Source organism: Patagioenas fasciata, chromosome 3 (genome assembly GCF_037038585.1).
Source record: "Patagioenas fasciata isolate bPatFas1 chromosome 3, bPatFas1.hap1, whole genome shotgun sequence".
In the NCBI taxonomy this organism is placed as follows: Eukaryota; Metazoa; Chordata; class Aves; order Columbiformes; family Columbidae; genus Patagioenas; species Patagioenas fasciata.
In genome coordinates this window covers 39279466-39305466 of record NC_092522.1, presented here as the reverse complement: position 1 = coordinate 39305466, position 26001 = coordinate 39279466, and the positions used below count along the sequence as shown (strand labels likewise).

The following is a 26001-nucleotide window of genomic DNA, read 5'->3' as shown; positions in this document are numbered from 1 at the left end:
ACAGGTTCACAGCCTATCATGGATTTAGTGAAAGAACAGATTGAGTGATGGTGAAGTCGGTTTAAGAAAGTTCTGCTCCTGCATCCCAGTTTGTCATCCCCTCAGTTGTGACCATTTAACTGTCTATTGAGCCACAACACAAACTGACATTAATCAAATTTAAAATTATCTCCTTTTAAAAAATTACTGATTTTCAATCGGGTTCTTACTAGCAATGCAATTTACAAGGCTACTCCACAGACAACTTGCAGGACTGAGAGAACAGTGAAGTATAGCCTAAAAACAAATGGCCAGAGGCAAACTTGTCACCCTGGCTTGGCTTAACTGTCAAATATAACATTATCGTACCAGATCTTCAGGACACCTCACCTTTAAATAACAATCACCAACAATACTTGAAATTTTACCTTCACTACAATCACCTGTGATCTCTTCTACAGCTACAACTCCAACAAAATCGAATAACAACCTGTATTGCCATGAGAAAGGGCAATCCTCATTCTCTCTTGGGGACCCATCATGCAATAAATCACAGCAGACAAAATATTTTTGTTGGATTGACTTTCAGTCACATCGTGTCCTCAAATCAGCACACCGTGCAACTTCACAAATCCAAGTGTGAGCACAAGGGAGGGGGGCAGAACATACTGCAAAGTGAGAGGAAAAAGTGAGTGTACCATTCTTTTTAATTGTACACATGCTGGATTGAGTGACCATGGAACCATAGCTTAAAATAATACCCCCGTATGAAAATCTCTTCTTTCAGCACAATACAATCGCACAATGAACCTATTACATACCACAGGTAACTGTTATCAGACAAGATAATCACTGCACCAAGGATTAACAAGAGAAACCCTAGGTGAGCGAATGTCCATACACTTTGATTTAGTATGAAGGTGTCTCCAAGACGATATCCCTCTAGACGCCAAACCAGAGTTTCATGTGCCCAAATGAGATTTTGCCAAGCCTGAGTGAGAAGACTGGAACACCTTGTGCACAGTTCCAACTACAAAGCAGCACCTATCAAATAATACCTCTCAAAGATATAAATCTGTAACAGAGTCTCTTTTGTATGCCCATGACAGCAGGAAGAACTCAGACAAAGTACTCATTCAACACCCTATGAAAAAAAGTTCCCATGAATTAAACGATATTTGTACAATAACACAAATCTGTGTTAAATGGAGGAAAATGACTAGCTACATCCTTTGCCTTACCAAAAGATAGCATCGTCTTTGAGCCTTATCTAAAATGGCTCTAGCTGATAAGAAAGAAATAAAAATGTAACGGAAACTTAAGAAAATAAATTACTTCAATGGAAATCGATGGATTTATTTCCATTTGCTCAAGGGGCTGGGGGTAGGAACTGTCCTCCTCTCTCCGCACAGGGAGACCCCGGGACCCCTGCAGTTCTGCCAGCCCCCCACCGCGCCAAGTTTGGGGCCCGGGCCCCGCTGTCCCCAAGGCACCGCCGGGATCTGGGGCACCGCCGAGGGGCGGCCGCTGCCGGGACAGACACCCCAGTCAAGGCGCGGGGGCTGGTGGCCGCCGTCGCCGGGAGCCGCGGAGGCGGCCGGGACCCCCCTGCGATCTGACAGCCCCTACGGGAGGGTGAGAGCCCCGCACCGAGCCCCCGGTAGCGCCCGGCGGTAGTTACCCAGCTGCTGCTGCCGTCTCCGTGCTCGCTCCCCGAGCGGCCCCGTGTCCCCCCGGGCCCCGGTCCTCCCGGCGGCGATGGCAACCTCCTGCTGCGGTGCGGTGACGGGGATCTGCGGGAGACGCCGCGGTGACCAGACGGGGAGCGGTGGCCTGACGGAGAGCGGTGGCGACGCGGCGGGGGACGGGGCGAAGCGGAGCGCGGCGGCGAGGCGGCGGCGGCGGGCAGCGGCGGGGGAAGCCGGCCGCGGCCTGGCCCCGGCCCCGATGTGCTGGAGCGGGAGGCGCGGGACCCCGACGAGCTGCCGTCTTTCAGCCGGTGGGAGTAAGAGGAGGACGAGGGGCCGGAGCGGCCGCTGCTGGAGCGGTACATGATGGCGCCGGGGGTCCCGGCGGCCTGCGCGGGCGCCCCAGCTCGTCTGACCCGGCCCCCCCCCGCGACTGCTCCCCCCACACACCCCCTCCTCGGCGCCCCGCGCCTGCGCGCCGCCGACTCTCCCTATGCGCGCTCCCGAGCGCGGCACCCCCGGCCCGGCGAAGGGGCGGGGTGAGGGGGGCCGGGGGGCGGGAGGCGTTGCTTGGGGACGCCCGCACAAAATGGCGGCTGCCGGGCTGCGGTCACGTGCGGCGGGGCGGCCCGCAGCCCAGCGGGAGGTGGATGGTACTGCTGCCGCTCCCCCATCTGGGTCCCCCATGGCACTGAGGGGGACACGCTCGGGTGCGCGGAGGCGACTGCTCCTCCATCCCGTTCGCCTCTCCACCAGGGTTTTCCGCAGCGCCGTCCCGCCTCAACGGGAGCCCTTGCGGTCGGGACAGCGGGCGCGGGGCGAAGGCGGTGGGGAGGGAGAGAAGGGGCTTCGCCTGAGAGGCCGAGGGGAGACACCGAGGCAGTGGGGCCTTGCAGCTTTGCCGCAGCTTCGTGTGCCAGCAGCCTCCAAGTTGAAGCCAAAAGCAACAGTGCTTTGTGGGTTTGGTGGTTGTTTTTCCCGCACTATTCTGTGGAGGTTATTTGGTTTGGGTGTTGTCCTTAAGCAGCGGCGTGTTCAAACGTAGTCCTTGGCTGCTCGGTGAGGTGATGCTTTGAGCCCCAGACCCCAGCTCTGGGAATTTCTGAAAAAATTTCATTGCCGTGGCTGCCAGGAACTGCGATGCCATGCTAAGAGAGGAGTCTCTTCCCAACTCTTTCCTCCCTTCACCTCAGCACCTGCTAGTGACCGTGCTTAGTGCAGGCAGGTGGGGATGACAGTTTCAATTCTCAAGGGTGAAGCATGAAACTTTGTGTTTACTTCATGCTGGGGGCTCTCTCCAGAGAGGAGGAGAAGGAGTGTTTTCAATTTGTTGAAATGGGCTAGCAGTAGGAAGAAATGAATGCAGAGAAATGAAGGTTCTGATAAAATTCTTCATTTCACAAATTCCTGAGCCTTTATGTCTTGTTTAGGAACTGGGAGAAGTTTCATGTGTTAGATATATAAATTTTTTTTACTAGCTAGATGACATCTGAGGTCTTGTATTTGAAGAAAGAGTCCATTTTTGTGGAGTTAGATGAAAGGTTGCCTTTTTTGCGAATGTATTTGCTGGAACATAACACACTATTTGAAGCATACTACGTATAGCGGTGGCAACAAAGAGCAGCAGGCTGATGGGTTGGGGTCCATGTGATACTATAATAAGGTATTTCTGCTGAGAGTGGTTGGGTACAATTGTGTATTAAAACTAACTGCCCCACCTTGACATTTTTTGAGTGCACTGCTACACAGGCTCAGGAAACATGCTCAGTTATACCAATAATCAAAATAAGCACAAGCTATATAAAGACTATCTGATTTTCTGTTACCATTGTCCACTCCTCCCCTTCTCTCCTAAGGCTGATAATGTTCATCAGTGACCTTAATTCAATTACAGGTATCATGGGATAAGAATTTCATCTTTGAAGATTCGCAGCAGACTGTGGATCTGCTTGTGGTGGGAGCAAAATCTAGTGACGGTGGAGGCAATGGATACTCAACCTGTTCCAGCTAGCTACCCTAAGCAGTAGACTTGGTGACACTCAGGCAGAGTTGAGCTTTACGATAACTCCAAAACTGACGTGTATCTAGGAGTTTCCTCTCTAGTTTTGTATTGTAGGTCACATCCAAGTATTTTATCACTATAAGGAGTATACTATAATGTGTTTTTCATTAAAAGGAAAAACATTTTCATGCATTAGTGTCAGGCATCTGTATCAAGTGCTCAGTTTCACCAAGTGAAATAAGCAAAAACAGCCTAGCAAGAGGAAGAGAATGGACTTGTTTTGGTTTGCGACATCTCTTTCATGCTGTTGCTTTCTTTACTTCAGTTTAAAAAAATAGTTTTAAACCACAGTTTGGTTTCAAAACAGTCAAGAGTACAAAGCCAGAAATCCAAGAAACCCAGCAATTTTTCTTCTGTCAGAGTTTTATATGAAGGTATGCACAGAATGTGTAAAAGCTCTGCAAAATGCCAGGACATGAAAATATTTTTAAAGTTCTTATTGCCTTGTATCCCAAAGAGGTCTATAGGAGACATTCTGGTGGTAGGTTTCAGTGGCATTTGGAAGGTGGAGGAATCCAGATACCAATAACTAATCAGCAAGTTCATTAAAACATGTATCTGCACACAAGTAAGTAAACTGCTCAAGGGAGGAATGGTAAAAACAAATCACACAACAAACATGCTGTGGTATTGAGTTCAGAAGAGAAAAATTCCATTTGTTGGAGAGAAATACTTGGCTGATGAGTGTTCATTAGCATTTTGTGGCACCCTGTCATCTTACTGAGCATTTCTTTACAATTGCAGTTTATAAACTCATGCTGTGCTAGCTGTAGTGTCATCTTTCAATCACAGGCCTGGTTTTAAAGGGACTGAGCACCCATACTGGTATTCAGTTAAAGTATTCCTAAAATCAGTACTGAAAGTTGGGCCCAGTGGTGTAGAGCAAGTTGAGAGTTTTCATGCCTTTTCAAGAGGAAGTGCTACAGTTTGTCTTAGGGATTGAAAAAGTCAGGCAGAGTCCTTACCTGCCTTGCAGAGGTTTTTGTAATACTCCTGCGACTGGTGATCCAGACTCTCACTGGACAAAGGAGGTGCCAGTCAGTCTGCTCTGCTGCAAGTTCAGCTCCCAGACTCCTCCTTGGAATTCCTGAGCTCATCTTTGAACTTGCAATTAGCTGCTGCTTGGAGAGATTTTAGCTAATTGGATGCTGAAGGCAATGCTGGGCTAATAAGGTGTCTCTGAATTCTCATTAGGCCTAAGTAAGAAGGTCGTAGGAGCAAATTACATTGGGAAAGAACGGAAGAAGTTAGCAGTAGCTCAACATGAACAAGTAAACAGAAATCAGAATTGAAGTTTATTCAGGTTGGATTGTTAGGTTAAAAAGCAGTACAGTAACAGAGAAGAACATAATACCTTAATTATAAGTTTTTACCTTCTTACATCTGACTTGAGACTAGATCCAAGGAATGGTGCAGAATGAATTTTTACATGGCTTTGATTTAGCAACAGTTTAGGATTTATTGAAGTAGATCACAAGTTTAAGATATGATTTCTAATAACTCCTAATCAACAACTGATTGACAAAGTGATTTAAAACAGTTCAGTGGGATTTGTTATAATGAAACAGCAACATGATTACAGATTTGAAAATGACAAGGGTCACAGTATACTTACAAGGAGAGAAATCAGATCATGTAGACATGGACACAGATATATGAATAAAAATACATACAGATGTATAAAACATGCATGCTTGTGCACATTAATCCATGGATACTTGAATATATGTGAACACACATGGCACATTAATCCATGGATAATTAAATATATGTGGAGGTGTACCGGTGTAAAAATTTCCCTTTTGAAATAAGCAAATTATTTACTTTAATGCCTTGGCATTCTCAATGTGTGATTTTTGGGTCTCAATAAATCTGTCTTTGCCTGAAGGCTTTGTGGCATCATTTCATCATGTGGTGACTCTGGGGGTGTCCCACCCAGAAGGAGATGGGAGGTGACAGCCTGCTGCCACCCTAGAGAGCTCAACAAGTCTCACTTGGGATCACTGTTTATAGGGTCATGAGATCATTGACTTTAGTCAGTACATTTCCGCTCTGGCCATGCTTAGGATGAGTTAATTTATGGTGTTTTCCACCATTTATCTATGTCTAGAACTTCCAGATCATCTGGTTCTGCACCATCCCACTTAGGCTACAATCCAGGTAGCAGGTGCATTAGGTTGCCAGCAGGAGTGGATTGTTGTTACCTTTCTCATGCGGAAGGGCATCTTTTCCCATACAGTAGGAGCTCCAAGAGCACTCAGGGAGTGCCTTTAGCTTCTCGTCTCACTACACTTGCACAATGGGGATTGTTTTCCCCCACATGCCCTGTTTGCCAGGCTGTCCAGGTGCTCCAGTGGCCCAGGGCAGATTGCAACCATCACAGGGAACATGTGACAGCCATGCAGCACTCCTAATGTTAAATGGCTAGGCTGCTAGTAAGAACAAAGACAATTCCTGTGGTTTTTGTGCCAAAATGACTGTTCTTGTGAGAAGGTGCAATGGAAGATATTCCTCTATCTTCTGAACTTTGCGTTAATTTTTTCCTGGAAAACGGAGCATAATGTTGTGTCTTCAGGTCCAGGCAAAGCAGCCTGTTCATGAAGAATTTTGGACTGAGCCAAGTAATCAAGCCTTCCTTGGTCATGATGTCATGGAATTTGAGGATGGTTCAGCTGATAGCAGAGCCCTGGCTGGGACCACAGAAAATGCATCCAAACACACAATTGCTTTCAGAGATTTTACATCTATAATTACAAGGTTGATATTACTGAATTTAAGGCTTGCCTAGGCTGGCTTCTGTTTTAGCTCAATATTTACTTTTAGCTGAGAAGTGGAATAGGCATGCTGCCTACACTCATTCAGAGTCCTGGGAGGGGTATTAAGTAATCTGTTACAAAATAAACTGGTAAGAAGAGGGGGAGGCCATTTCCCTTTGCCAGATAGCTCTTCCTTCCTGTGGGTAGATCAATCTAGAGCATTAAACAACTCTGGATAATAGACAGTGAATAAAATCTGGCCTGCATTGGCCTGTGGGGGTGGATTAAATTAAACCTGATGTGTTTTTTTTTTCCATGTTGAGTGCTCTGATTTTTTGATAAATGTCAGGTGTATGATTATTTATAGTACATTAGGTACTTTGTAAGCAATATACCCATGAGCCTGTACTCCATGTGTCGCACATCTTAAATCAGTCAAATACATAACAGTAAATGTCACAGGCAGCAATATTCAGAGAGAAGGGAAATAGCCAAAAGGAAGCACAAAAAGGCAAAACACCTATTTAGATTCTTGCCTTGCTCCTATTTAAATGTACTTATGCAGAACAGGCACCAGTGGTTTCAGATCGGTTAGCATGGATGTGTATTCTCCTAGGGTTCCCTTTTTTAATACCTTTTATGTTGGGTTTTGGTTTGTTGTTTTTTTTTTTTCCCTATGAGAGTGTGGATAATGCTACCTGGAGCAAAAAGGGATTTGTGGCATATGTAAGCTATCCGTCTTTCAGCTGAAGCAGAAAAGTTTGGGATTTTCAACATGAAGAGGTTTGGAGAGATGAGCAAGGAGAATGCAGCACATGGAAAAGGAGAATGTTAGAATGCAATATGGCTGAAACAGAAAAGCTCTGAGAGAGATTCACTCAAGGGAGAGAGGATGATCTTTGTCCTGATATCTGAGAACTTCTCTGGTGTCTTAATAAGTCAGGAGAAGTAGTTGCTTGTTTGTTTTTTGTTTTCATTGGGAGTAAATAAGACATCAGAACCATGAAATATTAAAGTTTCACGTGTGTACAGCCCATGCTCCAGCCTCACATATCCCTTACTTTCTGTCTTAATAGTTTGCAGCTTACACAGCATTTTTTGAAGGGAAGTTTCCTTGACCAGACAGGACATAAAACTTTTTATCACGGCCTCTATGGGAAAGTTTATTCTAGTAACCTTTGGATGACCTTTGGAGAAAGAGCAGGCTGGCCAAATACACAGTATACACTATGAGTAGCTACTTGGTCTGGAAAAGGCAGCCTTGCAGCTCTGACACAGAGAAAGATTACTTTCAGGGCTGTGAGAAAACAGAATCCTCAGAGATAAGATTTAAACAAGGAGAAATATATATATGTATTCATATATAGATTTAGGAAAGCCACTCTATCCTCCTGGACCTTTCAAGGAAGCTGTAATTGTGAGGGTGCTGTGGCCTCCAAGCTATTGCTCTTATCTTTGCTGTTTCCCTGAGCCACATAGCTCTGTTTTCCCAGACAGGAATGTTACTGGTATTTTCCTTCCTCAGCACCCCACTGATAACACTTCCAAGCTCAGAGAAAGCTTTATTGTATCTCTGAGGAGCTGTGTGTTGAAAGTAAAGTTTTCTATCTGTGATCAATTATTTACAGGGATATGCTGATTTTGCCTGGCAAGAGAACATACTGAAGTATCTGGATCATCTGCTATAAAATCAAGTAGCAACTAAATTTGCCAGGCAGTGTGGTGGGGATGAGGCTGGATGTCCTCTCGGGTTCGTGTCCTCTCAGCTGGGAAGTTGAACATTTACTCACCACCCAATGAAACATGCTCTTGGAGTAAAGACTGAGTGTCACACTTGGAGATGCTGTGCATACATGTATGTTCACACTCCAGACAAACACAGTCACTGAGCACAATACAGGTAAAACTCAGTGGATTTGTTTAGCTTGTGTTACTCAGATGGTTGTATTTGGTTAACAATTATGTTGCTTTTATGTGGTTTTAGTGTTACTGTGTTGGGAGAGTTCTGGTGCTTTGCCTTTACTCATCTATTGTTGGCAAAGTGCTCGTGTAGGAGTATCAACAAGCAATGAATGTTGTACCCATAAAAGCGACCGGGCCCTGGGTGCTCCCGCCTCCGAGCCGCCTCCCTGATCCACATGGCCTGGTCTGAGCGGTCTCCCAGTTTCGCGGCCCGCCGGCTGATGCTTGGCCCCAGGCCCCTGAGCACCGCGCTGCCCGCCGAACCCTCCCGTCCCGGTGCCAGAGCTGCAACGCGTCCTCCCGCCCTGCAGGGGTCGGCCCTGCGCCCGCCTCCTTCTGCGGGGGGGGAGGGGCGCGGAGGCGGCGGGCGGAGCGAGCCGAGGTACGGCGGGGGGCAGGGGCCAAGATTCGTCCTGGGGGGGTGATGGAGCCGCTGTCTGTCGCCCCGTTGGGCGTGGCCGGGGGGGTCCCGCCCGCTGCGGGCCGTGTCTCGGCCCCTCTGCCTGCCCCGTGGCCCCGCGGGGCGGTTCGCGCGCTGGGCCGCAGCCAGGGCTGCCCGGCACCCAGCGCTGGACCGGCGCGGGCCGCCATGCTAGGGCCCATTCCCTCCGGCTCCTGTGGCTCTCAGCCGGCCCTGGGCTGGAGATGGGAGCAGCTGTTGTGAACAAGTGTCTGTAAAGCCGAGGCCTTCGCAGGCAAGGACTGAGCCCTGCCGGTTCCCCGCTGCCATGTGGATTGGGGGTGCCCCCAGCTTTGCTTAGGAGTGTTAGTCCTGCACGCTGTCTGAACGAGTACCACTGGGAGAACTGTTTTGAAGATGGAAGTACATGTGGTAGATTATTGTCGAAGCAACTCGAAATATTTTTCAGAACGATCATTAGAAAGTCAAATGCTTCCTGATGTTAGTTTCAAAGGATAAACTGGCCTGAGAAGATATCATCCTGGAAATAAGCAGAAAGCTTCAAATGCCCAGAGCATCGAGGTCTCAGGGTGGCTTAAAAAGGACAAACAACTATTTCTTTTAAGGTGGATCTTGATAATTTTGTAAAGTAGATGATGTGACAGCAGGTGCATAACAGCAGGGCCTGGACTATGTGACCCAGGCAGTTGGTTCTAGCCCTGTATTCACTTCTTTTCGCGGTTCCTGTCAGACTGGGGCTGTAGATTTTTTGCTTTGTACCTCATGCTGTTTTTTTCTTTTCTACCATAGGAGCTCCCATCTCTCACATTCAGTTACCAGCAAAAGATGGAGAACATCCTGGCTGACTTGTGTGGGACCAGCCCAGAAGATCCACTCCCTGTGTGGGTTCATGGCGGTGTTGGCCATTGCTTTAATCAGCTGACATTAAATGTGATTCCTCATATGATCCTTGCAGTGGTCAGTGCCTGCTTCCTTGGCACTCCAAGGTATGGCAACTAACTTGTCTAGCTCTTGATAATTGTGCAGGACTGGAGGTGGGCTGGAAAGGTTGGAAATTAGATCTTCCTCTAATGTGCTAAATATGTAATTAAAGAAGGACACAATAATATAATGCTGTTATATTTGTCAGCATCCATCCTAATTCGGAGTAGGGTGTATAGCCCTGGTCCATCCATTGCAGAAAGGAATCCAGAAAGAACAGAGAATCACATAAAATCATGCAAAAGATTTCAGTGAATGGGGATTGGGAAAACTGGGAATCTTCTGGGAGAGAATATCAATCCAAAGTGGCATGGAAGATGTATACAAGGAAGTAAAGGGTTCAGAGAAACCAAAAATTGTTTTTCTGTTTACCCTCTTCTGAAATTTGTAAACATGGCAGTGTTCAGTAATACTGAAAGCCACAAATGATAATGAATCGAGTGATAATGAAATACTTTGTTGGGCAATAGACTATGGACTTTACCTACACAGCATCACTAGAACCAACAGCGATAAAGATAATATTTCTGGACAAAATATCACAAAATAAGAGAAATCAAGGATAAGAGATGTGACACACAGAATTTGATCCTGCAGAATTCATGCTGAAGAGGTTAATTTCTTTTTCTTTTTTTTTTTTAAATCCTCAAGGATTGGAGTCTGATTTGACCACAAATACCACAGTTTGCAAACAAATTTCTGTAGAGAAATGCTATCATTTGGTGGTATCTGAATCTCTGGTTTTGATCAGAAACTGGGCTATATTGACCTGATGTATTTTAGCAATGCCTGCAGTCTGAAGAGGTTACAGATCTAGGGAGGTGAATCCAGGAGGTTAAGTAAGCGTGAACAGATAAAGTGGTGAAGAGGGGAGGAAGAAAGGAGAGTACTGACTGAGAGCTGATGGAATTTCAGGTGTAAATTTCTTCTCTGCTCTTTCCTCCTCTAGATCTGGCTCCGGGGTGCCTTGCAGGCCAGGCTGGGGATGCAGAATCACTGCCTCCTTCGTACTTGCTGGTCTGTTCCTTGCTGATACCATCCCAGCCACAATTTCTCAGCAGGAGCTGGGCCCTGTATACCTGGAAGTGCTGGCAAATGGCACTGCTGCCCTGACGTGGCTTGTGCATGGCCTCGCACTTCTCATTCTCTTCAGGTCCATTCACAGCTCTACCAGGGGTCCTGTGGCCCTGGCTCTCCTCGTTCTCTTATCCCTACCTTCCTTCATTATCACACTGATGTGGTACTGCCAAAGTGGGACAGCTTGGTCCCCTGCCCACCCTGCTGCCTCCTCCAGGTTTGCCATTCTCTGTCTGCAGCTGGCCTGTCTGCTCGTGTATATGATTGGCTACTTCTTACCCACCACTGGCAGGCAAGACTTCCTCTCCATCAGTCGCTCCTGGCAAGAAGACCAGGTTGTCTCAGAGACAGGGATCCCAGTGCCTGATCAGCAGAGAGTGGCAGAAGATGGTGAGAGCTGGCTCTCACGCTTCTTTTATGTTTGGATGAACCCTCTTATGAAACGTGGCTATCAATGGAAGCTGAAGCAGCCACAGGATGTCTATGTCCTTCCTCGTCAGCTCCAGGCTGCCAGGGTCTGTGATCAGTTCTATGCTTGCTGGTACAAGAAGGCAGCTCAGCACCAAGCAGAGGAAGAGACAGTGTCCCTTACTAGCCCAATCATTGCTGGAAGCGATGTGGGTAGTGATGCCCCAGACAGCTCACACCGTGCCCAGGAGGCCGTGCGACTCTCATCAGTCCTTCATGCAGTCTTTGGGCTTCATTTCTACTCCCTTGGACTTCTCAAGCTGGCTGGCAACCTGTTGGGTTTCTCAGGTCCTCTTCTTCTCAACCTGCTGGTAAACTTCATGGAGTCACGGCAGGAGCCCCTGAGCCATGGGGTGCTCTATGCCCTTGGGCTCTTCGCTGGCTCCTTCCTGGGTGCTCTTTTGCGGAACCAGTTCAGCTACGAGGTGAACAAAGTGGCACTGATGGTGCGGGCAGCTGTCATCTCTGCCATCTACCGCAAGGCTCTGCGTGTCAGCAGCTCCAGCCTTTCCCGCTTCACTGTGGGGGAAATTGTCAACTTCATGAGCATGGACACCAGTAGACTGGTCAACTTCTGCCTCAGCTTCCATGAGGTGTGGAGCCTGCCTTTCCAGTTTGCCATTACCTTCTACCTGCTCTACCAGCAAGTGGGGATTGCCTCGTTGGGAGGCTTGGTCCTAACACTGCTGCTTGTGCCCATCAACAAGGTCGTAGCTAACTGCATCATGATGAACAACAAGGAGATGCTGAAGCACAAGGACTCACGAGTCAAGGTGAGGGGCAGCTGGTGGTTCTGAGTTTGTCACTGTATTTTCTCCCCATTTGTCCCTACAATATTGGCTTTTTGGCTGCTTGTCATTATCCAAAGCAGATTCATTGAATTACAGCTGTTGGGAAGAATACTAGAGGGGGCACACAGACACACACAGAGTTCAAAAGTGTCTCAGGGTGATGCAGTTTCATTACCCACAAGATAGTGAACCTCTAGTGCTTGTCTTGTCCCTTGGACTAATTTAGGTTCCCTTGCGCATTTCTGTGTGTAGTAGTTAAGGTAGGACTCCTGATGACTCCGTCTAGAGATGCTTCCATCCTATTGCTCCAGTAGTACTATCAGTAGTGGGATGGCTTGCAGTCTGGACAAAGGTAATGACCACGGACATAGTGGTTTTATATCATTCCAGGCTTGGCACCCTCAGTCGTCTTTTCCACTGCCTTTTGCGTATTGGCAGTGCCATCTCTCTCCTTGCCATGTGTCAAACATTTGATTCCCACCTTTTAGCCTTGGTGAGGGGATACCACTTTCCTTCACCAACTCCATGTCAGAAGTGTTAAGAGCTTTAAAAACATTTTGCAACAGAAAATGTGTCTTGTGTATGGGGTATCTAGTTGTATGGGGTATGCTGGACTTTCTCCAACTATTGTAAGGCTCATTTGCTGAGTGAACTGCCTCTTGTTAGTTTTCTTTCATGTTGGATACAGACACATCTTGGCTTCCTCTGCACATGCTGATCTGAGAGCAGGAAGGAGAGAGCAGCATGATGCAGGGACACCGGAGCTGCTGGCTGTGAGCCAACCAGGATCTGGACACAGACTAGTTGTGTCTTGGCAGCACCAGGCCTGAGACTCAGGTGTTATTATCTCAAGGCGCTGCCAGACCAAATCAGGTAAATGACATCCAGGCTGGAGTTAGTAATTCCACACATGCCTTCATCTGTGTTGCACATCCTTCATTTGGGAAGTAGTATAATATTTTGCCTTTTCCTGAGCCATACATGTCACACATGGCTGAGGAAGCTGATGGGATGAGTAAGAGCGAAGTTCCCAGTAGCTACCACTTGATTGTATGTCTTTGTTAGCAGTAAATGGTTCCTGGTACCTCTAGCCTGGCCCTTAGCAGGAGGTAGCTGCAAACTAGGCAGTCACTGTTTGCTTTGTGTGCTTTTCCTCTTTGCCTGCAGCTAATGGCAGAGTTCCTGCGTGGCATTCGTGTGATTAAGTTTTACACCTGGGAAAAACACTTCAGCACCAGGATAAATGCCTGCCGGGTGAAAGAGCTGCGGAAGTTACGAGCCATCAAGTATTTGGATGCTGTGTGTGTTTATCTGTGGGCAGCACTGCCTGTTGTTGTCTCCATTGCCATCTTCATCACCTATGTCCTGTTGGGTCACCAGCTCACTGCCACAAAGGTAAGTAGGTAGTAGGGAGAGCTTCAGCCTTGTCTTTTGCCAAGGACAAGTTGCATTGGGGCTGCAGTCCTGAGGCATTTTCTCTGAGAAATGAACCCAACCTGTGTTTCCCCACAGCTCTTCGGGCTCTCACTGGTGAAGCTGTTTGTAGAATACAAGGTGCAAGGGAGTTACTGCCTCCAGTTCATGGCTGTTTCCTTAACCATGCAGGTGTTCACGGCATTGGCCCTTGTTGGGATGCTCATTCTTCCCCTCAACAGCTTCCCATGGGTGTTGAATGGGACCTTGGAAGCCAAAGTTTCCTTGGATCGAATTCAGCGTTTCCTTGAACTCATGGACCAGGACCTGGAAGCTTATTATGCCCTAGGTAATGGAGAAGGATGCTGCTGGGCTTCAGACCCTGGGCAGGGGGCACTGAGAGCAGAGAGCTGAGGCATGAGGCCTAGGGGCAGTACTGGAGGGCAGGTGGCTGTCACCCCATGCTTCAAGACATTTGATTGTCAGAGGCAGAGTGAAGGCACTTCATTTCTGTGGAAAACAGGAGACAAGACAATAACATTCCTCTTTATCAACCATAGGCCATTGCTTGTCACCACAGAGCCTTGCCATTAGTGTCCCTTTAGAAGAAACTGCTCCCTCCTCTATCCAAAGTTCCTCTGACACTGAAGCCATCAACAGCCTTGGTTTTGTCTGGCAGAAAGGCTTGAGCGGGTGCCTCTCTCCTGGGCCATCAGGGCTCCCTTCTCCCCTTGCCTTTTGCTAGCTCCCTGCCATTCTTTCACCTTCAGCAATAATAAAACCAGGTTATCTTGATAGTGTCTCCCTGACAGCCAGCAGGTCACCATGTGTGTCTGGTGGGAGCTAGAGACAGAAGGGTTGGAGGAAAGGAGATATAAGTTTTGGAGCAAGTCAGAAGGCAAGCATCTTATTCTATACTTGGGTCCAGGGCATCATAGTGGTGTCCTGTCCATGTCTCATCCATTTGGGAACAAAGCTGATAGTACTTGTGCTGCCAGATGCCTTTCATTTGATGTCCTTCTCATAGTAGTACAATGCTGTGCGGCTTTTCCCTTGCAGATAGCCCTTCAGGTGCTGCTGCTGCCGTGGAGATGCAATGTGCAGCCTTCTCATGGGCTCCAGTTGAGGAGGAAAGCACCAAGCAGCCCTTACCCACAGGCACTCTGGAACTGCATATTGAGAACCTGTCAGTGAGAAAGGTGAGCAAGGACGCAGGAGTAATGGAGAAGAATGGCACTAGAGAAACCAAATAATGGACCAAGGGTGGCATGTTTTCATGTTTTCCTTGTCTTATGAGCCCTGCATCAAAATCTTGTCTTGGTCAAGGGGCACAGGGCACCCATCACATCTCTCACAGCTGAAGGATACTGGAGGAGGTCAAGGCATGGCTTGCAGACGAGGTGAACCAGCACCCGCTGCTTTTCACCACTGTTGCGGCAGAGGGCTGGGCAGGGAACACAGCTGGGCTCCAGAGTTAACACTTCTTACAGACTTGTGTCCTGCCACATCAGGAGTCTGGTTTACACAACTACTGTACCCAGCTCTGCTGCTGAACCTGTGAGATAGCCCTAGTTTAAGACAGCAGTCAGCTTTCTTACAGGCTGTGAGTGGCTCCAAAAATCTGGACAAACCATACAGTATTAGCGCATCAGGTTGCTCCTTTTCATTTCGCTTTGCAGGGGATGCTCCTGGGGGTTGTTGGCAAGGTGGGCTCTGGCAAAAGTTCCCTGATTTCAGCCATCACTGGAGAGCTCATTAAGTAAGTACCCCAAAGACTTCTCCCTGCCTGGTCCTTCCATGCCACAGCAGGCAGGGGCTATCCAGTATTATCACTATTTGTAGGCCATTTTGGTCTGCCAACAGTTCTCCTTTGTTGCACTTTCCACCCACTTCTGGTGTGCTTGCAGACAAGGTGGACGAGTGTATGTTTGTGATCTGGAGCAAGGATTTGGTCTGGCCACTCAGGAGCCTTGGATACAGTTTACCACTGTCCGTGAGAACATCCTTTTTGGGCGGGAATATGATGCCAGGCTGTACAAGGAGGTGGTGGAGGCCTGTGCCCTCACTGAGGACCTGAATGTGAGTGCTTAAAGTGTAAACCTACCTGGGCCTTCTTGGCTGGCTTTTGTATCCAGCCAGGTAGCAGTTCTCATTCTTTGAGGCTACAGATTGCTTGTCCAATGTCCCAATCACGCAGCATTACTCTGATTACCAGTCCCAGACCATACCTGGCTCCATGGTTCTTCAAGGTGTGAAGTCACTCTGGTAGCACTTTGGGTGGTTTCTTCCGCTGCTGAGCCAAAAGTTCTTGATCCTGGGGAAAGGAGATGTTCTTCCAGAGCTGATGACTGCTGAGCTTTTCAAGCAGAACCCATCAGCAGCTGATGCTTTTTTTGATCAGAAGGAACATCCCTGGGATTCGGAAGGGCTTAATCTATGGTTGTCCTGTCAGTAATACAGATATTCTGGCTTTGAGGCTTATGGCTGTATTAACCAGTAAACCTGACTGTTACATATGGTAGGAAGCCAGCTGCCTCCTACCAGTTTATAACCTGATGCCTGATTCTTTGAAGTGCCAAGCACTAGGAGCTCTTGTTTGTTTTGGCAGGAGCTATGAATACTCTGTAAAGGCAAGATATTATTTGAGTAGTAGTAGACTATGCCTATGCTATCAAATCAAGAGGAAACTCCAGCGACTGGAACTTTGTAGTTTTTACTGCTAAACTGCTTGGATGGGCCCTGGCATGACTTTGGTGCAGGCACAGCTCTTGCTCTTCCAGAAAATTCCCCAGTGCAATTTCAGAGTTAGACCAGAAGTTGCTCTCAGTGGGTAGTTCAGATGTGGCCACCCTGTTCTGGAGTGCAGGAAAGTTCAGTTGCATAAATGCCAAGCTTGCCACTTGCCTGCAGAACTAGTGTATAGACTGTTGCATTGTTTAATTTTTGGTAGTGTGACCCTAAGGAATTACTGCCAGAGGAAGGAGAGGGGCCCCAGTGCTCTGGTTTTGAGTCCCCAGTAGTTTCCTGTCCCTTCTGAATGGATTTTCTTCAATGTTTCAGATTTTACCAGCAGGTGACCAGACAGAGGTGGGTGAAAACGGTGTCACACTCAGTGCGGGACAGAAGGCTCGAATAGCCCTTGCCAGAGCCATATACCAGGTAAATAGCAAAGCAGTCATGCTGTGGCAGATTGTGCCCACTGCCAAGTCAGATGTAAAGAAGCTGGAAGCCTCCAGATGTACAGTGTGCTCTGGCAGCATGTCTTAAACCATGTCATGCTGGCCTAAAGGTGCTGGTGGTGTGCCATACAGAGGCACTTGCACTTTTCTCTGCAGCACTGTGTGCTGTGGCAGGGCCAGCACCTGTATCCTTCTCTTTTGTCTCCCTCTCAGGAGAAAGAGCTTTACCTCCTTGATGATCCCCTGGCTGCTGTCGATGCAGATGTAGCCAACCATCTTATGCGGAAATGCATTCTTGGAGTTCTCAAACACAAGACCAGGATCCTTTGCACCCACAGGACGGAGTTTTTGGATAAGGCTGATGCCTTGTTGTTGATAGACAATGGCAGGATAATTAAGACAGGTACACTGGCTGTCTTCTCAGGCATTCATTTGTGCCTGTGTGCCAGTTTTGGAATGGCTTGAGCAAAGATAAACATAAGGGAGTAGGATTAACTAGCAGCAAAGCTGATGATAAAGAGCTTGAGGACATTGGATGTGGGCAAAGATGCATTGGAAGGGAATATGCAGATGCACAGATGAAACAGGACAGACCTTGAGGCTGGGAGCTGTTAAGGCAGAAGGCCATAGCTGGTTGTTTGGAGCAGGTCCTTCAAGAGTGCAGGTGCTGTGAGAGAAAATAGGGGATGTTATGAGAACAAAACTGGACCATTTCATAGCAAGAGGCAGTGAGTAGTGGCATCTGTTCCTCACGTGCTCTGAAGCATTTGCATGTCTCTCTTCACAGGCACACCAGCTGATATCCTACCACTCGTGGAAGCCTTCCCCAAGTTCAAGAATATGGACAAGAGGCAGAAGGATAAAGGTCCATATCTGGCAAGCTTGAGGGTGTTTGGGGCAGCACAGCCCAGCTGAGCACCCAGACAGAACCTGTACCTGATGGCTGCAGGCCTCAGAGCAGAGCTCCCACCACCTTGCTCTGCTGTGGCAGTGCTGATCTGTGGGTAGCGTGTGCACAGAGGGAGAGGAGACTCATATATTGTTGGGTATTGGTCTGGAGCAGTATTTGAATCTTTTGTTCCACTTCTGGTTCAGCTTTGGATGAAGGTATGCCAGGATTGGTGCACCTGACTTGAAACTGGAGAGAGGAAGGAAGAAAAGTCTCCTTCATAGCCTAGGCTTGCTCAATTCACAAGGAACAGCTGCAGGCGGAACTTACATTTCACTGACCTTTGCTTTTGCCTCCATTCCCACAGCCCCTGATGAACAGGGCCAAGAAGAGGCTGTAGAGACAGAGGCAGAAGAATCAACCCAAAGCAATCATCTCATCCACAAGGAGGAAGAGAAGAAAGAAGGGGCAGTGGCTTTTCAGGTGTACAAGACATATTGGCTGTCAGTGGGCAGCTGCTTGGCATTATCCATCCTCTTCTCACTGCTCCTGATGCAAGGTGAGGCAGCGGCCCAGCAGCACATCTCCCTTTAGCCATTCCTGTTCTCTCGTTCCCTGGTTGTGTGGAGTCCAGGGGAAGAGACTGGGCTTAATAGCTCTCCCTGCAGCAGGAAGATGCCTTTTCTCATCCCCAAAGTAGTGCTGTTGGGAGGGGGCATGTGTGGGAACAGGATCTGGTGTCTCACTGCTGCAGTCACGTGTCTGCTTCTCTAGCAGTGCCCTGTCACTGCTGCAGCTCAAGGGTGTTGTTGCTCCTGCCCTAGGACTAACAGTGGAGAATGAAGGCAGGGGAAGACGAGACTGGACAGTGACACAATAACAAAGCCTGTCTAGCAGCTTCCCCTCCAGCTTTTCTGCTTCATATTTGCTGATTCAAAACTTGAATCCCTCTTTATGCAGTCTGTCTTTCTCTGTAGCATCCAGAAATGTCTCAGATTGGTGGCTGTCACATTGGATCTCCAGCATATCCCAGACAGCAAATAGCTCTATGATGGTCTGCTCAGCTTCCTCACCTTCACCAGAGCTGCTTCTCTTCTCCATTGTTGGGCTTGTGTAAGTGAATGCTGGTCAGAAGATGCCAAAGGAAGGTGGAGACACACTTCCATTTTGCCCTTAGTGTATTTCCTGTGAAGATCTTTGTTGAAAGCAAGGTAAACTGACGACCATGCTGCAGGGGATCTGACCTGATGAGGTGCCTAAAGGGCTGATGGAAAACTCCTAGCTGCATAGTGATCAGTGTTTGTCCCAGTATGCCAAAGGGGTGTCTCTCATGGGAGTATCAAGTTGAAGTGTCCTAGTTTCCCCTTGAATAGGCTCCTGAGTTCTCATGACCTGTGAGTTTACTGTCATGGAGACCTCGGCAGATTCACGACCTCTCTCCTTCTGTGTTCCAGCTCCCCCATGCAAGCTCTGGACACCACCCCAGTCCCTTCCAATGGCTCACTAGATGTGAATTTCTACCTGACAGTTTATGGGAGCATTGCAGTGGCCAACTCCCTCTTCACCATTCTTCGAGCCTTTCTCTTTGCTTACGGCACTATCCGTGCTGCCACTGTCATTCACAACCGACTGCTCCAGAGGGCTCTAAAGGTAAAAGTCAGAAAGTCCAGGGCAGGCTGGGGCTCCTGTGAGTCACTCTGCCCTGACGTTCTTACAGTTGGGAGTAAGGGTTCACGAGGTGGATTAGGGTTTCTGTTTGTATTAGCTGATGAGCTCCCTGTAGGACTACATCCAGAAAGGACTGCACCATAGCCAGCACAAGGGGACAGTGAACAGGGGTTTAAACTGTGTCCTGTAAGGCTTGTTTCATTCCATGGAGGGGTCTTTTACAGCTGCTGTCTGCATCTGTTCACTCATTAGGCTTAGATATATAGCCAAGATGAAGGCCTATTGAATCAAAGTAGCTTTTGTAGGGTCATGAGCTCAGATTCAGATGAGACGGAAAGGAGTCATTCAGCAAGATTTAGGGCCAATGCTGGCATGTATCAGTTAACTTTCTTTAGGATTTGGGCTTCCTTGGGTCCTAGAGTTAGGATTAGAGGGTTAGAAGATAGGATTGGAGGCTAGGATTAGAGGATCGTGCTGGTGGGCTAGTATGGAATCTGAGTGACTGGTGTCTTGTTAGCTGCCTGCCATTTGCCACAGAAGGGCTTATTCCTTTTACCATGAGAATAGCACGAGTTGTTTGGCTGTGAGTGGATGCTGGCTTTGGAGTCTGAGATTTCTTCTCCAGATGAGGAAAGGAAGGGGGTTCTGGTGGCCACCCCTTTGTGGCCTTATCTGTTCACATTAGTGCTACTCTCCTGGGCACTGTTCTGTGGCTGGATCTTGTCACAACTGACTGGCTCTTACTTTCTGGTTCCCTTGTTGCCAGGCCACAGTCACCTTCTTTGACACCACACCAGCAGGCCGGATCCTGAACCGCTTCTCCTCAGACCTGTACTGCGTGGATGACAGCCTGCCATTTGTCCTCAACATCTTCCTGGCCAACATGTACGGGCTCCTGGGCATGCTGGTGATAATCACCTACGGCCTCCCTTGGACTGGTCTGGTCTTACTCCCTCTGGCTGCCCTCTACTTCTCCATCCAGCGCTATTACCGTCACACATCCCGGGAGCTCAAGCGCCTTCACAGTGTCACCCTGTCTCCCATTTACACTCACTTCTCAGAGACTCTCTCGGGACTGAGCAGCATCAGAGCCATGCGGGCAACACAGAGGTGAGTGGAAAGAAAGGGCACCCACAGAGCCAGAGCTTTGGCTTTATAGACCGGGATCTTCCTGATATGAGGCTGCTATAGGGTGGCAGGAATGCCTCTGGTGTGGGGCAGCAGGAATGGAGGTTGAGTGGTGCGAACCTCTGTTGTACACCTGCCAGGTTTGAGTTGGAGAATCAGCTGCGTCTGGAGCAGAACCAGCGCTGCCTGTTTGCCAGCAACACAGCGGTGCAGTGGCTGGACATCCGCCTGCAGATGATTGGGGTTGCTGTGATTACCACTATCGCAGGATTTGCCATCATCCAGCACCAGAAGCAACTGGGAAATCCAGGTGGGCTGCCAGGGATTGTTATATGCCTGCTCTTAGGCTGTGGCCTAGGGGCCCCTCCTCTCCTAGTCCAGGGCTGCACATCTCCCTACACCAGGGTGGGATCCAGGGCTCCTGCTCCTCTCCCTCTGCAAGTCACACACAGTGTAGTACTTCGGCTCCTGTCTCTTTTCCTGTGTGTCCCATCCTAGAGTGGGATCCCAGATTCCGGAGTGCTGACTTCTCCCTTGTTAGTTTGTCCTGCCTCCAAGATCCCATCTCCTTCTCTGCCAGTAATGTTCTTGCTTATACTTTTGTCCTCACAGGAGTAGTGGGCCTTGCACTCTCATATGCTCTGTCTTTCACAAACCTGCTCTCAGGCCTCATTTCCAGCTTCACTCTGACAGAGACCATGATGGTGAGTGTGGAGCGGACAGAGGAATACACCACAGACATCCCCATGGAGTCCCAGAATAAACTGATCCAGGTAAAAGCTCAAATATATTCTCCAGAACTGGCCCATCTTCTGGATCTGTGCCCTGCACTTGCTTCCTGGGGAGATCACAGGGTTCCAGTGGATGGGTGGAGGACCCTCACCCACAGAAACGACCTTAATCACTCATCCTTTACCAGTACCTCCCCTGCAGGGGATGAAACTCTGGCAGGAGTCAGTGAAGTCTGGAATAGTGTGAAAGGGTGAGAGTGCAGAACAGGTCCTGTGTCCAAGGTGTGAGAGAAAAATAAGCCTACAAGTGGGCTGCAGATGGAGCTGGGCTGTGCACTGGGTCTGTTCAGAAGCCAAGCAACCATCAGAAGGGATGGATGGGACTTGGTGTGTGGGAAGGTGAGGCTGAAGATGACAGTGGGTCACGGTCATACCATGTCTTATCCTGGTATCCCTCTTAGGTTGCTGTAGACTGGCCAAGCCAGGGACTTGTGGAGTTCCAGCAGGTGGTCCTGGTCTACCGAGCAGGCCTGCCCAATGCACTCGATGGCGTGAGCTTCACTGTTTACCCTGGAGAGAAGGTGGGGATTGTGGGTCGCACAGGATCTGGAAAATCTACTCTTTTCTTGGCCCTTTTCCGCATGCTGGAGCTGAAATCAGGCCGAATTCTCCTGGATGGTGTTGACAGCCAGCTGGTGGGCTTGGAGGAGCTGAGGTACGGAGAGCCAGACAGAGTGGAGGGCCACTGGGGGTCCTGGAGGCTGAGAACTGTCAGTGGTTGGATGTCAAAGGGAAGAGTGAGGAGTAAAGGACTTACTGTCATGGCACCCTCTTGTTTTATTGTGGCAGCTTCTTACAAGGTGGTCAGTTGTTTCTGAACAGCTGTGCTAAGGAAAACAGATTGGATATGTGACCCATGGCTCTGTGCCTCCAAGATAAGCAACAAGCCAAGACACCCCACCCCAGGGAAAAAGAAAAGGCTTTTACTTTTCTGCAGCACAAACCCCAGGAGCAGTCAGCTCTCGTTTCTTGCAGATCTAGGCTGGCCATCATCCCGCAGGATCCATTTTTGTTCAGTGGCTCAATCCGAGACAACCTGGACCCCCAGGGAAAATGGACAGATGCTGAGCTCCATGAGGTGTTAGAGCAGTGCCACCTGCGGGATGCCGTTACTCAGATGGGTGAGTCTGAACCCAGTGAAGAGAAAGTGGTGGTCCCTGGTATTGGGAGAGGCCTCAGCTCAGTCAGGGAGCTGAGGAAGAAGGACCAGGTGGATGCAGCAGGGAGTTGATTAGGTGAAGCCATGCTAGGACTAGGGTGGGAACAGGTCAGTGGGATTCCCTGAGTTTTAGTGGCATGAGACTGGCAGGTGGTGGATTGAGTGGTGGGATCTTGCTGATGAGACCAGACCCTGGTAGATGTTAGAGCAGAGCCTGAGAGAGAAGCCAACCTCTAGTCCTAGGGGAGTGTGTCATCTCTGTGCCACTCATTGTCTCTGAGCAGAAACGCTCCAGCTCCCAAGGCCTGGGCCTGAGCAGGATTAGGATTTTGAGTGCTACTGGAAAAACCCCAGACTGGGGAGGACATTTGGGGACTCTGTGCAGAGCCAGGTGGGATGACTTCTGAGCTTTACTTCTGCAGGTGGACTGGACAGCAAGCTGGGAGAAAGGGGAAAGAGCCTGTCCGTGGGACAGAGGCAGCTGGTGTGTCTGGCAAGAGCCCTCCTGACGCGGGCCAAGGTGAGTGCGCTGCCTCCATCAGACCGAGGGGGAGGTGAACTTCTGATGGTCGTGCTCCAGAGTTGGGGTGTAGTGGGAACAGACAAACCTGTGCTACCATCTCCAGCTGTCCGTAGGCAGGAATTGGGGTCTCCCCTGTGGTTCGTGGGAGCTCCCTTCACTTTCTGTCACTGGCAGGTGCTGTGCATCGATGAGGCCACAGCCAGCGTGGATCAGAAGACAGACCAGCTGCTGCAGCAAACCATCCGCCAGCGCTTTGCTGACAAAACCGTTTTGACAATTGCTCACAGGTACAGAGGAAGCAGCACTCTGTGCCCAAATTCATCCCATCACTCACAATGAGTAGTGGCTGTGCCTGCCATGCCTTGGCCTTGAGCTGAGCAAGGGAGGTCTCTGTGATGAGGCTTTTCAAGTGCAAAAGGCTGGATCTTGCCTATTTGCCTTTCCTGTTTTATTAGCCCCTGGGTGCTGGGAGGAAGGCTGTGAAAACATTGTACCTAGAAACTGGAGGACAGCAAAGGGCAAGACACCATATTCTATGGCAGATGGCTCTTCCTGGGCACTGTCTACTGGGACCAGGGGATTGAATCAGACCATGTGGTTCTGCCCAATTAGGGCAAAGAGCAATGGAGAACTATCCTACGGGAAAGAGCAGCATGGAGACTGGGGAGGAGTGGGTATCTCTGCCTCAGTAGAGGGCACTGCAGGACAGCCAGCAGCAAGGGGCTGCAGCCAGCTCTTGGCCAGGGGAGGAAGAACGCACAACGGTTGTTTTCCAAAACTCTTGAGTTTTGGTCCCAGCCTGCACCCAATGCTGGCATGCTAGACATGGCCCAGGCAGGACAGGGCAGCAGTGTTCACCCCACAGCTGAGTGATTTATTGTAAGAGTGGAGGCAGTAGATGGGTACAGGCAGAGGGAGGAGAGAAAAACACTGAGAAGGGACGGGTTAGTATTAGGCAGTACTCCCACTCTTGCTGAGTGGAAGAGAATTTTGAGGAGGGTTATGCAGTTGTATGGAGGGTGTTTTCAAAGCACAAAGGTTACCACAAAAATGAGCAGATGGCAGGGGCCGCTGTCCTGCACAGAAGTGGGAGTGATGGATGACAGGCAGGCAAGTGAATCCAGTGGGTCTTTTAAATACATCAGATAGGAGTGAGGCAGGAGGGTGAAGGGAATGTGGTTCCTGCACTAGGGATGTTATGCATAAATAGAGTAGAAAGGTAAGGGCAGTGTGGGCTGAGGTGTGTGTTTGCATTGGGTGGGGTAGGCCACCTGTGATGCAGGAGTAATTAGACTGGAGAGCCAGCAGAGGAAGGAGTGGCAGAAGGCAAGACAGCAAAACTGAGTTGGAGATTGTCCCAGCCCCTCTTCCACTGGGATGGAGGGAGAGGTGGTGATGAGGTTGTTTTGTACCCATGCTTCTTCCATGCTACCCAGCTTCAGCTGAACCTTTAATTGGATGGGTGAATTCTAGGATGGCAAGTGACTCAGTACTTGTCCCTTGCCCCACCAAGTCACTTCCAGTGCTGCAGTCTGGCGCTCTTTTGGGGATGAATGCTAGCAGTCTGGGCAGAACTGGGCATATACATGTGCTGTGGCTGCTGTGGTTGGCATTCTGGAAACTACAAATCCACTAGTGGTGGCAGCATAAACAAAGATGCCAGACTGCTGGGGAATGGCAGCTGATGATAAGTCCATTTCTGCTGCCCTCAGAAGGTGGCAAGTGGGAAAATGTCAGGGCAAACAGAAGCAACTCAACAACTCTCCTGTGTGAATGGAGACATCTTGTGCAACCCCAGAAACTGGTGTGCCCTGAGCTCTCCCACCACAGAGCTTCCCTCTGTGCTGGTGCCATGCCATGCCCAGCAACTGGAAGGCATCACTGTGCTCTCCTAAGAGGTGTGGTATGTTTCAGCAGTGTGCAGAGACAAGAGTCTGGGGAGCTGGACTGCAGTGTGTTACAAGTGCACAGGGAGAAGTTCTGCAAATCCTGCTGCTGGGCATGTCTTGGGCCTCCCCTTGACAGCAGGGGAAGCAGTATCTGGGTTTCTCCTCAGATCCATTAATGTGTGTCCTGCTGTTTGCTCTCCACAGGCTGAACACCATCTTGGACTCAGACCGTGTGCTAGTGATGCAAGCTGGGAGAGTGGCAGAGCTGGATTCACCCACTCGTCTAAGCCAGAAAGATGGCTCTTTGTTCCAGCACCTCCTGCACAGTGCACAGCAGTGACCTCCCTCCTAGGCTGAGCCCAGGCAGCTCTCCTAGCTCTGTGGCTGGCCTTCCTCTTGCCCCAGCTGCCAGCACTGTCCCTGCAGGGCCAGGAGCAGCTGAGGTGAGGGCAGGGGTTATACCTGCCTGCACCATCAATTGTGTGTCTTCAGGGACAGGAGCATGGCACTGTGGCCCTTCCTTCAGTAGGGAAGATGGGACCTGGTGTTTAGGGCCATGCAAGCCTGGCTGGTAGGATACTGCTGCCCTCCAAGGCTGCCCTTTGAGATTACAGAGGGCTTTTCTGCTCACTGAAGAATCAGTGACTCCTGACTTAGTGTCACATATGCAATTTAAAATAAAGTGTAAACATCCTTGTGAAGTTCTGTTATTCAGATTTCTGTCCCCTTTTTCCCCCAGACACAGACTTCATTGTGAGATACAAGAGTGGTGCCCTCTCTGCACAAAGACAACCCCTAGATGCTCTGTCCTGCTTTCAGAGGGCAGTGACCTTTCCAAGCCCAGGAGGTTGCACCCAGGGACCTTGCTACTTTTCCTCCACTTTACAGTGGAGAAGGCCTTCCCCTGAAGGGCCAGAATGTGGTTACACTAAAGGCCTCTAAGGCTAGTTTAAGACCACTTTTACAAGGGAAATTCTCTGTGCCTCCCGCCCTGCACCCAGCTGCACAAACCCACAGCTGCTTTCAGTTTTAGGATCAGATTGCTCTTCCCATGGGCACCCTTGGACACAGTCTTGGACTTTCTCCTTCTCCCCAGCACTGAGGCAACACCTAGCAGGTGCATACCTTTGCTATACTGTCCTGAGGCAGGTCCCACTCCTCCTTGAGGCTGCGAGAG

General features: G+C 49.3%; 2 protein-coding genes across 13 annotated transcripts in view; one reads left to right on the top strand and one right to left on the bottom strand.

Annotated features, from left to right (window-relative positions):
* ZNF318 (zinc finger protein 318) overlaps positions 1 to 2103 on the bottom strand; it is a 40534-nt gene extending 38431 nt beyond the window's left edge. For both annotated transcript variants that reach the window (XR_010651101.2, XM_065833960.2), the window contains exon 1: positions 1661 to 2103. Coding sequence is in view for 1 of the 2 variants with exons in the window: in XM_065833960.2 (XP_065690032.2) it covers positions 1661 to 2032 (372 nt within the window). In the remaining variant the exon portion in view is untranslated. The remainder of the gene's footprint in view (positions 1 to 1660) is intronic.
* Positions 1520 to 25525, top strand: ABCC10 (ATP binding cassette subfamily C member 10). Of its 11 annotated transcripts, none has more exons than XM_071806158.1 (22): positions 1520 to 1614; positions 9658 to 9854; positions 10799 to 12167; positions 13353 to 13580; positions 13791 to 13947; positions 14658 to 14797; positions 15278 to 15357; positions 15506 to 15677; positions 16659 to 16757; positions 16991 to 17180; positions 17565 to 17642; positions 18034 to 18225; positions 18644 to 18779; positions 19121 to 19316; positions 20101 to 20444; positions 20603 to 20772; positions 21075 to 21235; positions 21655 to 21908; positions 22229 to 22374; positions 22835 to 22932; positions 23110 to 23222; positions 25029 to 25525. In XM_071806158.1, the coding sequence occupies exons 2-22, from the start codon at positions 9694 to 9696 to the stop codon at positions 25162 to 25164; spliced, it is 4620 nt and encodes a 1539-aa protein (XP_071662259.1). In that variant the 5' UTR covers positions 1520 to 1614; positions 9658 to 9693; the 3' UTR covers positions 25165 to 25525. The 11 variants fall into 11 exon arrangements, with proteins under 11 accessions (XP_071662259.1, XP_071662257.1, XP_071662262.1 ...); XM_071806156.1 differs by lacking the exon at positions 1520 to 1614 and adding an exon at positions 1897 to 2026; XM_071806154.1 differs by lacking the exon at positions 1520 to 1614 and adding an exon at positions 8001 to 8385 and having other exon boundaries at positions 21156 to 21235.
* The last annotated feature ends 476 nt before the right edge of the window (positions 25526 to 26001 follow it).